Here is a 17,205-nt window from a genome sequence, read left to right as displayed (position 1 = left end):
GACCATGACCTCGCAGCACCTCACTTATGAGGTCTACTTCCAGAAGTTTAGGAACTTGTAGATGAAAGCTACAAAGATGGATCCCACTACTTTTTTGGGGTTCTTCGTAGCTGGTTTACCAGACTCATACCGTTTACAAGTTAAAAATAACAAATGCAAAACATTGGACGAAGCCATTCGTTTAGCTCGTATCTATGATGATACAATGGTCTCTTCCAAGTCGAAACCTGTTACCGAGCAGGGGAACAAGCATAAACGAAAGTTCTCCGCACCTATGGCTAATACGACTGAAGGAAAGTCTTTGGACCAACCTTCGAAGAATTCAAGTTCGACATCAGCGAAGAAGAAACGACTCCTTAGGGCTTTAAAGCTCAAGAAGGAAGGACGTTGTTTTATCTGCGAAGAAAAAGGACACATGTGTAACGAGTGTCCAAAGCAAAAGGGTGCAAAGACCAACACAGGACCCAAGCCAAAGGCAGCTAACCAGTTATCTTTAACAGGTACGTCAATTACTGTGCTTTCTCGTCCTAGTACTTGTTCTGATTGTCTGTTCAACTCCAGGTATTTTGCTTGCATGATCTTCTCCGAGTTTATGGAGAAGTAAATGGCCATAAGATTCACATTCTTCTAGACCCTAGCAGCTCACACAACTTTGTTAACTACAAACTTGTGCAGAAATTGAGTCTTGATACGACACCCAGCGATCATACCTATGAGGTACGCCTACCTGCGGGAAGGCAAGTATGGGATTGAAAGGTGGAGATGCTTCCAATCCAGATTCAGGACTACAAAGATACTCTGGAATGCTATGTTATGCACCTAGAAAATGTAGACTTGTTATTAGGGATTGAGTGGTTTAAGACTCTTCAAGTCCAGATAGATTGGGCTAGTTATATTTTTTCTTTTGAGCATAGGAACATCCAGTATAGTATTTTAGGTGATTGTATACATCCCTCTCAGGGACCTCTTGTTAATACAATTGATTTTGGAAATATAATGGATTCTTCTTTGTATACCGCTTTCCATTGTGTATTGATTCCACTTTCTTCCTTTCTCATCCCTTTCATGGATGTAAATGAATTAAGCGTGTTTGAAAGCAAAGAATTACAGAAGATACTTGATTCGTTTCAAGATGTATTTCCTAAGGAATTGCCATCGGGTTTACTACCTGAACGGGCCGTAGATCATCGTATTGACTTGATCCCTGGTGCTCATCCTGTCAGTATTCCACCTTACAGGATGAGCGAAGCTGAGGAAGATAAGTTGGCTAAACAACTCGAAGGTTATTTGAGGATGGGTCAGATCCGTCCAAGTAAATCACCTTGGGGTGCACCTGTGTTGCTTAGGAGAAAGAAGGACAACACTTGGAGAATGTGTATAGATTACAAGAGATTGAACAAGCTGACAATTAAGAACCGTTATCCTCTCTCTAGATCAGATGACCTGATTGATCAGTTAGCAGGAGCGAAATATTTCACGAAGATAGATTTACGTACTGGCTATCACCAGATACGTATTCATGAAAGGCATGTCGAAAGAACCGCCTTTCGGACTAGTTATGGCCATTACGAGTTTCTCGTATTACCTTTTGGGTTAACCAATGCTCCAGCCACTTTCCAGCAAATGATGAACGATATTTTTCGTGAACATTTGGGGAAATTTGTGGTGGTGTTCCTGGATGACATTTTGATATATAGTCGTACTCTTGAGAATCATGTTAGACACCTCACAATTGTCTTATCTATTTTAAGACAGAATCGACTATATGCTAAATTAAGTAAATGTGAGTTCTTTATGACCGACATCATTTACTTGGGACACAAGATTACTCGAGATGGATTGAGCATTGACTATGACCGAGTTCAGAAGGTTCTGGATTGGCCTATACCGCGTACAATGAAACAACTTCGTTCTTTTCTCGGTTTTGTTGTTTTTCTTCGGAAATCTGTGCGGGAGTACTCTCAGCTCACACTACCGATGACCGACTTATTGAAAGGTCGTGGACGTAAGTCAAATCAGCCTATCACTTGGAATAATGATTTGGATATGGTCTTCAGACTTTTAAAAGATAAAGTCAAGGAAGCACCAATCTTAGCCTTACCCGATCCTAGTCGGCCTTATGTTCTTAAAACTAATGCCAGTGACTATGCCATCGGGGCTGCTCTATTTCAAGATGGTAGACCGGTTGCTTTTGAAAGTAAAAAGCTAGACGACACTCAATCTCGTTGGCCAACCCTTGAGAAGGAGCTTTATGCTGTGATTCATGCTCTCAAGGTTTGGAGACATTATTTATATGGCTCCAAGTTTGTGGTATTGACTGATCATCAGTCAATCAAGTATGTGTGTGATGCAGATGATTTGAGAGGAAGGAAAGCTCGTTGGGCTGAATTAATGCAAGATTTTGATTTTGAGATCCGTTATCGGAAAGAGTCCATGAATAGTGTTGCAGATGCGCTTAGTTGAATTCGAGAGGTGAATACTTTGTCGTTCAGCGAGATTTCTACTGACTTATTTCAGTCATTGAGAAGGCTTTGCAAGACTGATAGTTATTTTGGTCCATTTTGGCAGAAGATCCAGGACGGGAGCTCATTGATCGACCAAGACTCAATGACTGAGCAGTCTACCATTCAGGCTACAGGAGGCCAGTGGATGATTCGGCATGGTTTACTAGGCCGTAACAACAAAATTTGTGTACCACAGATCTCGGACATTAGGTCCAAGATTCTTAAGGAGTGTCACGACGCCCCTTTTGCTGGACACCCTGGGGTACACAGGACATTATCGTTAGTGAAACACACTTTTTATTGGCCAAAGATGAAAGGGTATGTAGAAGATTATGTTCTCAAGTGTCAAATTTGTCAGGCAAATAAAGCTGAACGCTTTAGACAGGCTGGGTTGTTGCATCCTTTGCAAATCCCAGGTAATAAATGGGAAAGTGTTTCCATGGATTTTATTACCGGATTGCCAAGAACGCATCAAGGCCACGATTCTATTTGGGTTGTGGTAGATCGCTTGACAAAAATGGCTAGATTTTTACCGACCCGGAAGACTTTTACAGCTACGCAATTAGCACGGCAGTTTATCGAGCAATTGTTTAGACTGTACAGGTTACCGCAGGACATAGTCAGTGATACGAGTGATTTTTGGAAACTTGTTTGAGAAGTTGGAAACAACTTTGAATTTGAGTTCCTCTAATCATCCTCAATCTGATGGCCAGACTGAAAGAGTGAATCAGATTTTGGAGGATATGCTTCGAGCATATGTATCCAAAAGACAGAGTTCATGGGATTTTGGAGAATATGCTTCGAGCATATGTATCCAAAAGACAGAGTTCATGGGAGGATTATCTTCCTATGTTAGAATTTGCATATAACAGTACTAAGCGTACGAGTACAGGTTTTAGTTCTTTCATGCTTATGTATGGTTTTCAACCTAGATCACCTGTTACAGTAGGATTCTCAGGACTTCAGCATGATGCAGCACGTAATTTTTTGCAAGATATGCAAGAAATGTTACAAGTTGCGAAGGAATCTATTAGAAGTGCTCAAGACCGAGACAGATTTTATTCTAATAGACATCGTTTACCCAGAGAGTTCTCTGAAGGAACGATGGTGTATTTGCGAGTTCCGAAAGATTTCGAGACTTTATGGACGGGTCGATCTCCGAAATTATCCCCTAGATACTGTGGACCATTTCGTATTATACGACGGATTGGTTTAGTTGCATATGAATTGGATTTGCCTTCTCATGTGAAAGTTCATCCTGTATTTCATGTCAGTAGACTTAAGGAAGTACTGGGTGGAACAGACCAGGTATCGAGGACATGACATTTGTTCCGCACGAACCTGAAAAGATTCTTGGATTTCGTGAAAGAAGATTGCGTAATACGCTTATCACGGAATACAAGATCAAGTGGAAGGATCGCGTTGAGGAGGACGCTACATGGGAGACATTAACTACTCTTCAGAGAGATTACCCTGGCTTTTTAGTGAGCTCAGGAGTGAGCTCTTAGAGGAAGGGGAATATGTCATGTGCACAGTGTGTATCTATCATGTGCTACACGCACGCAAGACTAGCTTCGAGGTTTGGGGAAGCTTGGAGCTAGGCAGGCTGATTGGTGAGCTGAGTTAGGGATAGACTAACGGGCGAGCGCCCAAGTGTGGACGCCCGATGACCGGCCAAGAGCCTATAAAAGGGTGGCCAAGGTTTAGTCATATAGAGAGTCTCACGAGTTTGTGAGAGCTCTATGGTCTTGGACCTTGGATCTAGTGCAGACGTGCACCTGCTTTACGCAGCCGAGGCCGGCAGCAATCTCAAGGCCCGCGAGGGTAGCTTCGTGGCGGTATGGGATGTCACGAGGAGGAGATTGGTCGGTACGTCAACCTAGTTAGCTCAGCTCGTGGCTCGGTGGGGATAGCCAAGACTGTGGGCTTGCCCACGACTGTCATGGTTGGGAGGTGAGTCAGGCCTGCACCCCCTTGTTGTTTGTTTGTTTGCAGGATTCGAGTCTCGTACGAGGAACAATCACGAGGAGATCCGGTGGGGATTTGACAAAAAGGAGCTTCTGGCAGTTGTCCATGCGTTGAAGATGTGGAGACACTATTTGCATGGGTCTCGATTTGTAGTCTGGACAGATCACCTTTCGTTGAAGTATATTTGTGATCAGCCTGACCTGAGGGGTTGGGGTTGACCTCATGCAAGAGTTTGACTTTGAGATCCGTTACCGTAGGGGAACAACCAATCGGGTTGTTGATGCTCTTAGTAGGATCCCCGAGGTTAATGCTATCTCTTTTGCTGAGATAACGACTGACTTTTATCTCTCTCCGGCAAGTGCTGCTGAGAGAAAGATATTGGAAAAGTATTCCATTAGAGGTGGATTACTGTTTAGGGATGGCAAGGTTTGTGTGCCAAGTGATCTGGACGTCCAAACTTTGATATTGCATGAGTGCCATGATGCACCTAGTGCAGGGCACCCGGGCATACATAGAACCTTAGCCTTGGTTGGTCCGCATTTTTACTGGCTGCGCATGAAGTCCTTTGTCGAGGATTATGTGCGGAAGTGTTCCCAGTGCCAGCTTAACAAAGTTGAAAGGCTTAGAGTTGGTGGATTGTTACATCCTTTGCAAATTCCTGAGAACAAATGGCAAAGTATCTCGATGGATTTTGTAGTTGGATTACCCCGGACTAATAGGGGCCATGACTCAATTTGGGTTGTTGTAGACTGATTGACGAACATGGCAAGATTTATCCCTACTAAGTTGACGGTGAAGAGTCACGAGTTGGCTCAGCTCTTTGTGGAGCAGTTGTACAAGTTTTATGGAATGCTTGAGGAGATTGTCAGTGATAGGGATCCCAAATACACTGCACAATTTTGGCAATCCGTATTTTCCAAATTGGAAACACACTTGAGTATGTCATCTTCGGATCATCTTGAGTTGCATGGTCAGACAGAGAGGACTAACTAGACTATGGAGGACTAACCAGATTATGGAGGATATGTTGAGGGCGTATGTCTCCAAGAGACAGTCTGAGTGGGAAAGGTACCTCCCACAGATAGAGTTTGCTTATAATAGCACTAAGCATGCGGCTACTGGTTATAGCCCATTCATGTTTATGTATGGTTATCAACCAAAGTCACCTATAGCCGTTGGGTTAAGGGGAGTCAAATTGCAATCAGCAGTGGACTTCTTGCAAGATATGCAAGACATGCTGAAAATTGCAAGGGAAAGCGCAGAGTGCTCAAGATCACCTTCAGTTTTACGCCAACCAACGACGAACTCCTAGAGCCTTACAAGAGGGCATGTGGGTGTATCTTAAAGTCCCAAAGGACTCTAAAACGATGAGAACTGGTAAGGTTTACAAGCTGTCTTCTCGATGTTGTGGTCCTTATCAGATCACAAAGAAGATTAGTGAGGTAGCTTATCGGTTAGCACTTCCTTCTAAAATCAAGATTCACCCTGTTTTTCACATGAGTTGTTTAAAGGAACGTTTGGGTGAAGGTGATGAGATTGTCCCAGTGGAGGAGATCCCTAACCTCAAAGATATGACTAGGTATATTCCCTTATAGCCTGAGTTGGTTCTGGATCAATGTACAAAACGGTCTCGGAATAGTGTTTATTCAGAGTACTTGATCAAATGGAAGGGACGGTCTGAGGGCGAGGCTACATGGGAGTCAGTGCGTAGTTTGAAGAGTCGATTCCCCGAATTCATTGTTGAGGACATCAATGGTTCATAAGGGGGGAAGTATGTTACGTCCCAGGGCTAACTAGGGTTAAGATCCTCGGGTTGGGTTAACCATAGCCCAGGGTTAGGCATCTTAAGTGGGGGGACTAGTAGCTTTTATGAGACGTGTGCTATATTTGGCTCTTGGTTTATAGGAGGCCTATATAAGTCACTTTATGGGTCAGTTTGAGAGAGAGCTCCTCAGACCTAGACTCGAGGCCTTGAGACTACTCTGTGTTTACATCCGATGGGTGTGTACTGGTGGTATGGGACGCTAGGGACTTTGCATGTGGAGCCATGTCTCGGATGCTGCTGTCCCCCTTGCTCGAGGGTGAGCCTGAATGGCTCTATGGTTGGGCGGTGAGCTTGATGCTATGTCCTTTTGTTTTCATGTTTATGCTTAATCGTAGGATTTATCTAGTTGGGGCTTTACACAAGGGGCCTAGCATCTAGTTGGCAGCCCTGTTGGGCTTAGTTGGGCTTAGGACAGCTGTCCGGCCAGCAGCATTAATCAGGCGCACCACACATGTGAAGATGGGATCTGATAATTAGCACTTAATGCTCATAATCAGCAGTCATAGCTGGCCAACAGCAGCATATATCCACCGACCAGCAGCCTGGATGCATATATAAAGCAGCCCTTGAGTCCTTGCTAAAATCATCTCATCTCTCGTAGTTTTTCAGTAGTTTTTCTTGTAGAAGCATGTGTGCTTGAGACGTTTGTCTTGTGCATACATCATTCTCAGCCAAGCACCTTAATGCTTCAGTCCCAAGGCAGCCCGAAGCTTGCTTCAACATTCAGCCTTTAGTAGTGCATCTCCCTCAGTAGATTTGGGTGTGCATAAGACTCTCCAACGTGGCTTCAAAGTTGTCTTCAACCCGTTCGATGGTTTAGCATACATTTGGTCTTCATCGTCCTCCGTGCATTCTTCGTCTACCATAGTTTTCTGCATTGTAAGAGAAGTTCTCGGAAGTAATAAAGCAAATACTCGTGCTTGTGGCAAGGGGCCCTTCAGTGGGGTGATTGGGACCCAATCTTGTGTTCTCTCTAACTCTATCCTCTTGTGAATAAAGATAAAAGTGGGTTGCTTCATGCTCACTAACATAAAGGTATATAGAAGGTCTTGTTGTGCGTTACACAATCATACCAGTTGTATGTTACATTGGTGTTAGAGCGAGCTTCTTGTTTTGACCCAGCTTTACTACCTAAAGTGAGAGCAAGTCCGTGAATGGTAAAGCTGAGGTCAGGAAAAACCATCCAGCCATTCACCATGTAAGGAGAGAAGAAGAAACAAGCTTAAAAGAAGGCATTAGTGTAGAAGAAGTGCCCCACGAAGAAACCACTAAAGAAGAAAGTGTCCACAAAGACGCAAGAAAACAAGAAACGCTTCCGCAAAGCGCAAAGATGTTTCTTCAAGAGCTAATGGAGCGGAACAGGTTACTCGGGCTACAATTGCAACACGCAAAAGAAGTAGAAAAGAAAGAGTAGCTTGTAGAGCAGGGTTCCCAAAATTTTAAACACATGCTTCTTCTCATGGAGCAACAAAGAAGATGAGAACTTATTGAGAAACGAGAGATAGAGAAAGCCAAACATAGGGAGACTCGAGACCGACGCCAAATAGAACGTGCGGCCTTAGAGTATCAACATAGCTCCCATGCAACTGTAGTATCAACAGTTGCTAGCAATCCTATAGGTCAGTCTTATTGTCACGTGCATCCCACACTTCGATGCCACGTGGACATATCTGCACTCTAGGTGCAAGACTTGGAGTGGGGTAAGGGTACTTAGAACAGTAAAAAGACGGTAAGGGCAATAAGTCTCAGAGTAACTCAGGCAGAAAGAAAAACACAAAGGTCCAGCCTAAAAAGATGCATACGTTTTACGTTTGTAAGAACAGCCATTAAACATTTTATCTTCATCATTAGGTTCACACTCTAAGCTAGTGATCTGCTGAACTAATGAGTGGAACTTTGCAAGATGGTCACTTTGTTCTTCATTGTTTTCCATCTTAAGACCATAAAAGTTGAGCTTCAAAAATACTTTGGAATCAATGATTTCCTTTCCAAACTTGCTTCAGACTTGGTTGGTCATCGATTTGAAGTCGACATGATGTATGAGTAAATTTACAAGTCCGAGGCCAATGATGGCGATTGCTTGTTGATTGCGTTGCCTTCAAGTTTTCAACTCTGGTCCCTCAGTCGAAGGAGCATTCTCATTGCTGGAGATAGTCTACCATAGTCCTTCCCTCATCAAGAGTAACTGCATCTTGGTTTGCCATGTCGTAAACCCAGTTCTTGAGAACTTGTCCATAAGATAGATGCTTGATGATGTGGCCCAATCTACTTTGCTGAATGTACAAAGACCAGAGGCAGGAGCAAGCGGAATGAAGACTCTACAAGTCAGCACAGATCTCTCATAGGCGAGAGAGCATTGTGAAGCTGATGGATAGACTAGGAGTTGGGCAGCGGAGTGCAGAGGACCAACTGAATATCTGAGCAGTCGGGTTGGAGGTGGGTTGAGCACATGTACAAGAGTTGGCTGTTGGTGGCTAGGAGTTGGGTGACCATTGAAATTTGAAGGAGGAGCTGCAGGTGGTGGTGGAGGCCAGCTGGAGGAGCAGTGGTAGAATGGCCCGGCGGCGGTGTGTGACATGTGAGAGATTGACCATCGTAAACACAACCTTAGGCTAACTAAACTGCACTTAATGATGCTTAAGAGATAGACAAATAGTGTCAATGCAATGCAGCTATATTAGATGAATGGGTTTATAGTGAGATCTAAATAGATCTATGATTTTGTCCTAGATGAAGATCCTTCTCGGGATGAGTGGATGGGCTGAATGCTGAAGATGAGGACTATTGCTTGCTCCAATGCTGAGGTCCACCCTTCGATGCCGGCTTCCCTCTATGTAGGAGGTAGGAATGATGACTTATATGCTGAATATGCTGCCTATGATGCTGAATATACTGATTTCAAGACTATATGCTGGATGAACTGCTGTCCCACTGACTTTCCCTTGTCTATTGGGAAGGAAACGCTGAAGGGAATGATGACTTATATGCTGAATATGCTGCCTATGATGCTGAATATACTGATTTGAAGACTATGTAGGAGGTAGGAATGATGACTTATATGCTGAATATGCTGCCTATGATGCTGAATATACTGATTTGAAGACTATATGCTGGATGAACTGCTGTCCCACTGACTTTCCCTTGTCTCTTGGGAAGGAAACGCTGAAGGGAATGCTTGGAACTGATGTATGCTATCTATATGCTGAAAACGCTGATGCTCTCCTTGTTGCCTGGAAAGGAAACGCTGGGGAGATGGATGCTCAATGCGTTGCTGAACTGATATGATGGACTGAATGGATGCGCCTCTATTTATATATGTGAATGATGCTGGTCGGCCAGCTCCTGGATGCTCACGACTGGCCATAAATGCCCAACTGCTGTCGGCTGCCCATAAATGCCCAACTGCTGTCGGTTGCCCAGAATGTGCTGTCGGCTGGTCATAGTGTTGTTGGCTGGTGCTAACAGTCCCGTGATGCAAATGAATGCCTTATATGTTCATGATGACTAAAGTGCTGATGCTGGTCATAGTGTTGTCGGCTGGTGCTAACAGTCCCGTGATGCAAATGAATGCCTTATATGTTCATGATGACTAAAGTGCTGATGTTGGTGCTGAAACACCCCCATATACATGCTCATGCTGATACATGCCTGAATAATCCTTAAATGTCCTGATTAAGGCTTGATGATGCCATGCCACTTGTACACCTGATGGGTGTGCACGTGACATTCCCCTCTGCTAAACTGCTGCTAGGTGGTATACTTGGCAACCTTTCGACTCCTTTGGTGATCCTTCTCCAGTGAAACCATTGCCCCCTTCTGACTTCTTCTGCTGGGATTGAGGTCGACTGTAGGAGTTGAATCCTTTGAGGCAAAGACTTGTCTACTGCGGGAACTGAATGGCAAATGTTGCTAAAACTGCTTGGAAATACTTGAGTCACCCTTGACCTGTCTGTGGAATCCTTTCACCTTCCATCTCCGTCAATCCTGAAACTCGGAACCTCCTGAGGCGATGTTGGAGCAAACTTCCGTCTTCTTCTGTGGAAGAGAACCCCCTGCTGTCTGCTGCCAGTTGAAGCCCAAAACTTATGTACTCCTTTGATGATGGATGGCATTCTTCCCCAGAGAATTCATGGGCAAACATGTATGCCTTGTAGATGCAAGACTGACTGCGAAGATGTCTGCTATGCAAGCCATGTGCAACCCTATATGCTGTGCAAGAATGCAGATGGATGGGTTACTAATGCATGCCTAAGGGAAAATCCCCAAGGATGGCCTGCAAGATTTTGAGAACTGGGTTTATCTGTGCGGAAGCGATTAACACGATGTCTGACTGAATGACTGATGGAATGAAAATGATCTAATGCTGGTTACCCTGTAACGCTCTGATACCAATGTGACATGTGAGAGATTGACCGTCGTAAACACAACCTTAGGCTAACTAAACTGCACTTAATGATGCTTAAGAGATAGACAAATAGTGTCAATGCAATGCAGCTATATTAGACGAATGGGTTTACAATGAGATCTAAATAGATCTATGATGCTGTCCTAGATGAAGATCCTTCTCGGGATGAGAGGATGGGCTGAATGCTGAAGATGAGGACTATTCCTTGCTCCAATGCTGAGGTCCACCCTTCGATGCCGGCTTCCCTCTATGTAGGAGGTAGGAATGATGACTTCTATGCTGAATATGCTGTCTATGATGCGGAATATGCTGATTTGAAGACTATATGCTAGATGAGCTGCTGTCCCACTGACTTTCCCTTGTCTCTTGGGAAGGAAATGCTGAAGGGAATGCTTGGAACTGATGTATGCTATCTATATGCTGAAAACGCTGATGCTCTCCTTGTTGCTTGGGAAGGAAACGCCGAGGAGATGGATGCTCAATGTGTTGCTGAATTGATATGATGGACCGAATGGATGCGCATCTATTTATATATGTGAATGATGTTGGTCGGCCAGCCTTGCTGCTGTCGGCCAGCTCCTGGATGCTCACGACTGACCATAAATGCCCAACTGTTGTTGGCTGCCCATTATGTGCTGTCGGCGGCTGGTCATACTGCTGTTGGCTGGTGCTAACAGTCCTGACCTGATGCAAATGAATGCCTTATATGCTCATGATGACTAAAGTGTTGATGTTGGTGCTGAAACACCCCCATATACATGCTCATGCTGATACATGCTTGAATAATCCTTAAATGTCCTGATTAATGCTTGATGATGCCATGCCACTTGTACACCTGATGGGTGTGCACGTGACATGGTGTTTGCCTTGGCAATCGCACCGTCCGAAAACGGCGGCGGCTGAAAAGGTAGCGCCACTGATGGGTTGGGCGGGGATGAAGCCCTCTCCACTATCGCCGCCCGATAATGGTGGTGACATTGGCAGCTGTGGGGTGGCGGACACTGTGGCTCTGATACCACTTGTGGGCAGAGCAGTTGCTATGGAGGCTTAAAAGGATACACGGTAATGAGTGTGGAAAGAGAGAGTGAGAGATATGATTGACTGAAATGAGAGGGACTCAGTGATTGCACGACTCAAATGGTACTTCCAAGTTCCATTAATGATATAAAAGCTTCAAAGAATACAATGCTTTTATAGGCTTTTAGAGCCTTCTCTTTTGACACACACCACACACTGGTGCAATGACACATGGCAAGTGCCCATGACATCATTGCTTATCACATACACACATAAGTGGCTACAAGAGGTTGTTCACACTCTTACACACTTACTCACATAAGTGATAATTCTCTCACACACACACAAGGACTCCGAATACCCAACAAAATGTTCTTGGAGAGATTCAGATCCTTTCATTGTGTACCATAGAACTTCTGCGTTAAGAAAACCTTGGAATTATTAATTTCGTTTGCAAAAAGATTTTCTGACTTATCCAATACCACTTTTGCCAGCTTATTCCCTTGACTATATATAGCATTGCCTCTTCATTCAGTCTTTCGTACCACTTTAAGACCAGATCAGGTACCACGATTTGATCTGCTGCAGCTGCTGTTGCTGCAGGCGTCTACATTGCATCTGATTCATCATCCTCGCCTGTCAGCTCCAGCACATCAGTGTTTCATATCAGTTCATGGGACAGCAGCCCTCTCTGCTACAGTAGAGCATACCATCGTTTTATCTTCAGCTCATGGGACAACTGCCCTCTCTGCTACATACATCACCTCAGCATTTTTATCTTCAGTTCATGGGACAGCAGCCCTCTCTGCTACACAGTACAACACCTCAGTGTTTTATCATCAGTACATCTCTTAGGACAACAAGCCACTCACTGCTACAGTACTTCATCGTTTTTCTTCTACAGTTTACATTGGGACAGCAGCCCACTCTCTGCTACAGTTTATCATCGTTGTTCTTCTACAGATTACCTTGGGACAACAGCCCACTCTTTGCTCACCATCTCACACCACTCGGGACGGCAACCCTCTCTCCTCCTCGCCACCACTCAGGTATTGCAGCACCCTTCGTCACCGACCGTGCTTCAGCTCCGACATCCTCTGCGCTTCTGCGCTGGTCTACTACTTGAGTCACCTCACATCGGAGGGCTCTTGTACAAATGTTCACTCACCATTATATATAGACTTACTCACCTATTTCATGCTGTGTTGATTTGCTTTGATCTCTCGTACATTTGGTCCTTTTGTCCTCTTGTCCTCACATGGTATCAGAGCTATCGTGAGCAAAGGGATTGAAGACCTCAAGAGCACACAACATGGATTGTCTACCCGCACTCTCGGAGGACCAATTTTTCTCACCAGAAGTTGATTCTCCAAACTCTGATTTGGACCACACAGGGAATGGGACTTCTTACTTAGAGGAGATCCCCGTTCAAGATCTTACTTTGGGAGACGACCAACCCATCTACATCAACTCACCTTCACCACCTTTGCCTTCACGATCGCCCTCTCTGACTTTATCAGAGTTTGTTTCCAGAGGGGGATACATGCCTTCTGCTAGTGTGTCAGTGTGGGACCCTGGCATCCATCTTCTTCTCTCATCTTCTCTCATGGTCCCCATTTTGGCCTGAGAGGGGGTGTCTGAAAATGGCATTTTGTCCAGCCCTACAAAGAGGACTTATCTAGATTTATTAGATTTTATCCATCTTTTTTGTGTCTTGCTGCTGCTGACCGACTGCCCTTTCACTACCCAACTAGCTTGACTGTATATAGCATTGCCTCTTCATTCAGTCTCTTGTACCACTTTATAGACCATACCAAGTACCACAATTTGATCTGCTGTTGTTGCTGCTGCTGCTGTCGGCGCCTACACTGCATCTGATTCATCATCCTCGCCTATCAGATCCAGCACATCAGCATTTCATATCAGTTCATGGGACATCAGCCCTCTCTGCTATAGTAGAGCATACCATCGTTTTATCTTCAGCCCATGGGACAGTAGCCCTCTCTGCTAAATACAACACCTCAGCGTTTTAATCTTCAGTTCATGGGACAGCAGCCCTCTTTGCTACACAGTACAACACCTCAGCGTTTTATCATCAGTACATATCTTGGGACAACAGCCCACCCTCTGCTACAATACTTCATCGTTTTTCTTCTACAGTTTACCTTGGGACAGCAGCCCACTCTCTGCTACAGTTTATCATCGTTTTTCTTCTACAATTTACCTTGGGACAACAACCCACTCTCTGCTCACCATCTCACACCACTTGGGATGGCAACCCTCTCTGCTCACCACCACTTAGGTATTGCAGCACCCTTGTCACCAGAGCTTGCACCACCACCACTTTGGGACGGCATCCCTCTCTGCTCTTCATCACCCCTCAGGTACAACAGCAAGCACCCTTGTCACTAGAGCTTGCTTCACTTAAGTATCACTTCACCTTCTGTTCCACACTACCACCTCGGAGCACCTCTGCATCCACCGACGTTAGCCTTCGACACCGACCACCTCACGGAGTGCCTTTGCCTCACATCGACACGAGCTTTTGTCATCGACTGTGCTTCAGCTCCGACATCTTCTTTGCGTCTGCACTGGTCTACAAATCAGAGTCACCTCAAATCAGAGGGCTCTTGTACATATGTTCACTCACCATTATATATAGACCCACTCACCTATTTCATGCTATGTTGACTTGCTTTGATCTCTCATACATTTGGTCCTTTTGTCCTTTTGCCCTCACATAAGATCCATGGTTATAGGAGTAGCTTTTGATGTCGACTCCGTAGGTGATAAGCTGACTTGAACTTGGAATGGCTTTCAGCTAGCAGAGCGAAGTGAGGAGCAAGAAGCACGACTTCAGCAAGAACATGAGCTGCATGTGAAGGCCATGCTATAGGGTGTGCGAACCGCTGCTGTATGCAATGGCAACAAGGGATGGACAGTTGAAGTTGTTCATGGCAGAGGCTCAGCAAGAAGGCAATGGTGCAGCTCAGATCTTGTAGCTAAGAAGAGATGTGCTGCACAATCCAGGAGATGAGGAAGGCTGCTGCAAATGTTGTTTTGCGACCCGAAGCAATTCAAGGTGGCAGATGTAGGTAGAGCTGCATCAGCAAAAGTAAGGCGTGTTGCAGCAGTTGATAACGCTAGCGTTCGCACAATACTCAAGTTTTCTTAATTTTTTTGAAAGCTGAAAGTGCACGCCTTTGAGAGCCTTACCTATTGACTCAATTATATCTAGGATAATATCTACGATGATGTCATGGGTGATATCATGGATGACATCGTGTTGACATCATGCATGACATCATAGGCTGATGTCATCATGTTAACATCATCACACACACACACACACACACACACACACACACACACACACAACTAAGAGGTTACACACACAAGCACACATACATTAACACAGACTTAGGGGTGGTTCACACACACACACAAGCACACATACATTAACACACAGGCTTAGGGGTGCTTCACACGTGAAGCTCCGATTCCCAACAAGGGCTACTTGAGTGTGCTCATGTTTTGAGTTTGGCTGCACTCTTCGCTCTCTATATCTATAAACCCTAGCACATAGGCACAAGTGCTCTACGCAATGGGTAAATGGGTCAAATTAGCATCCTACACAGTTGTGTCAGTTCAGCATCTTACACAGTCGTGTTGTCCTCTTGCACACTTGCACGCAGCTACTTCTTGTGGGCGGTACCCTTTGGATGATGTGCCACCCTCTTCTGTGTCAAAGTGACTTAACTTTATCAAAGTGCCCTGTATCTCTGGAGCTTTGATAGAAACTCAGTACATAGACCTTTGTATGAATGTATGCTGTGTGTGTGGTGGGGTGTGTGTGGGAGCATACATTGATACCAAGTTCTACACCTGCTATTGGGCACTGATGACGCTAGTGGGGATGTCGTAGTATCTAGTCCATACTATGCATAATGGAGTTGATGGTTTATTGTCTTATGGATGACTACCATGAGGTTATAAATTGCACTTTCTTATAAGGTGAATTTGGGCATGTTCCTAGATTCATCTAGGTATATTAACTTTATCAAAGTAGGTCTTAGTTATGTAGACGTGGAATGTCTTACTCTCAATTTTAAAGATTTGGTGTTGTAATGGCTGCCTGCAGATTCCTGTTGCTTTCATTGAGAACAGTGGACGATGCAGCACAAACAGCGGTGGAGAGAAGGTATAGAATGCAAAAACCCATGGGAGTAGTGTTTATTACAATTACCATGTAGGCTTTTGTGACCTTAAAATAAAAGCTGTCTAGTCGGTTCCAGTAATATTAATATACATGTATGTATGTAATATTATAATTTTTTCAGGTGGCATTCTTATGTTGCAGGTTCTTCCTGATGGAACTGTCTGGCTTCCCAAGTTGGTGGAGCATATTGTCGAGATAGCCACCAGCAGTGTTCAACCTGTTGTTATCGATAAGAAGCTAATTGAAGGCCCAAATGCAAATAAAAGAGGGAAGATCTTTATTCCCATCATACTCATGCTACAGGTAAGGAGAGCTTGTCAAGCTTATTGTGTTAATTGGGTCTTCTCTGGTAGAAGCTGGTGTAGCAATTCTCGAGGGAGCTGACATACTGTTTGGGTTTGTAATGCAGTATCTGCTTGTTGTGAAGCCCATTCAAAAAATGATCCAGCGGGATTTTCGCTATGAGAATGCAAACCGTCCAGCATGGGAATCTCTTGCAAAGAGCCGCATACAAGGATCTGAAGGAGAAGGGCCTGAAGAGCAGAAATAAGCTGAATCTCTTCTTCCTCTTCAAGCGGACAGATATTAATTATCTAGAAGGAAGCTTATTTTTGTAGTTGGAGATGAATTATCATTCGGAAGTGCCCTTCTGTAGTGACATGCAGAGTGAACTCCAATTTTTTCGGAGGTGGTATGCATCACAAGTTTGTGGTCAATGTGCTATGTTCTTAGTTGCAGTATGTTTTACCTGGGATCTTTCTGTTCAATTTTTTGTTAGAGTCTCGTTGGAACTCAAGATTGTCTCCATTGCTCAAGGACTCAGCCGATATTTTTATCGGGGCTACGGTGTTCTAGTCAGGGAAGGGGGTTCTAATTTTTGTCTAGAGAGTCTTTTTTAAAAAGCTGGCCTGTTGCACCATGACTCTTGCTGTCAATTCTCTGTCTTGTGTTGGTTTCAGGATTGCTTGGAATTATTAGCTACATCATGGACGTCTGTAGCATTTAAAACAATCATTCACTCGGAAGTTTTTATGGAGAGCAAAAACAAGCTTGTCTGCCCCCCTCCCCTCCCCCCCCCCCCCTCTGCGCCCTTTGTGCTTGCCCCTTGCTCCCGCCGCCCTCCCATCTTTTTTTTTTCTCCCCCTCCCCTCGTTCATGGCTCTTGTCTAGTCCTCCACCCTCCCCCCCTTCTCCCATCGTCGTCGGCAGCGCCCTCAGCTAGTGGGCTGTTCCTTATTTTCGGCAAGTTTCGGCCTCTTTTGGTCTT

The 17,205-nt window shown here is 44.6% G+C and overlaps 1 protein-coding gene across 1 annotated transcript in view; it reads left to right on the top strand.

The window, feature by feature from the left end:
* The window catches only part of TOC34 (translocon at the outer envelope membrane of chloroplasts 34), a 39,786-nt gene extending 22,926 nt beyond the window's left edge, over positions 1–16,860 (top strand). Inside the window, exons 5-7 of the mRNA XM_086793941.1 lie at positions 15,861–15,920; positions 16,080–16,241; positions 16,348–16,860. Coding sequence (XP_086650067.1) covers positions 15,861–15,920; positions 16,080–16,241; positions 16,348–16,488 — 363 coding nt within the window. The 3' untranslated portion in view covers positions 16,489–16,860. The remainder of the gene's footprint in view (positions 1–15,860; positions 15,921–16,079; positions 16,242–16,347) is intronic.
* Positions 16,861–17,205: the final 345 nt, after the last annotated feature.

Source organism: Cibotium barometz, chromosome 60, assembly GCF_041138505.1.
Source record: "Cibotium barometz isolate CiBa-2024 chromosome 60, ASM4113850v1, whole genome shotgun sequence".
Classification (NCBI taxonomy): domain Eukaryota; kingdom Viridiplantae; phylum Streptophyta; class Polypodiopsida; order Cyatheales; family Cibotiaceae; genus Cibotium; species Cibotium barometz.
This window is presented reverse-complemented; position numbering and strand designations above follow the sequence as displayed.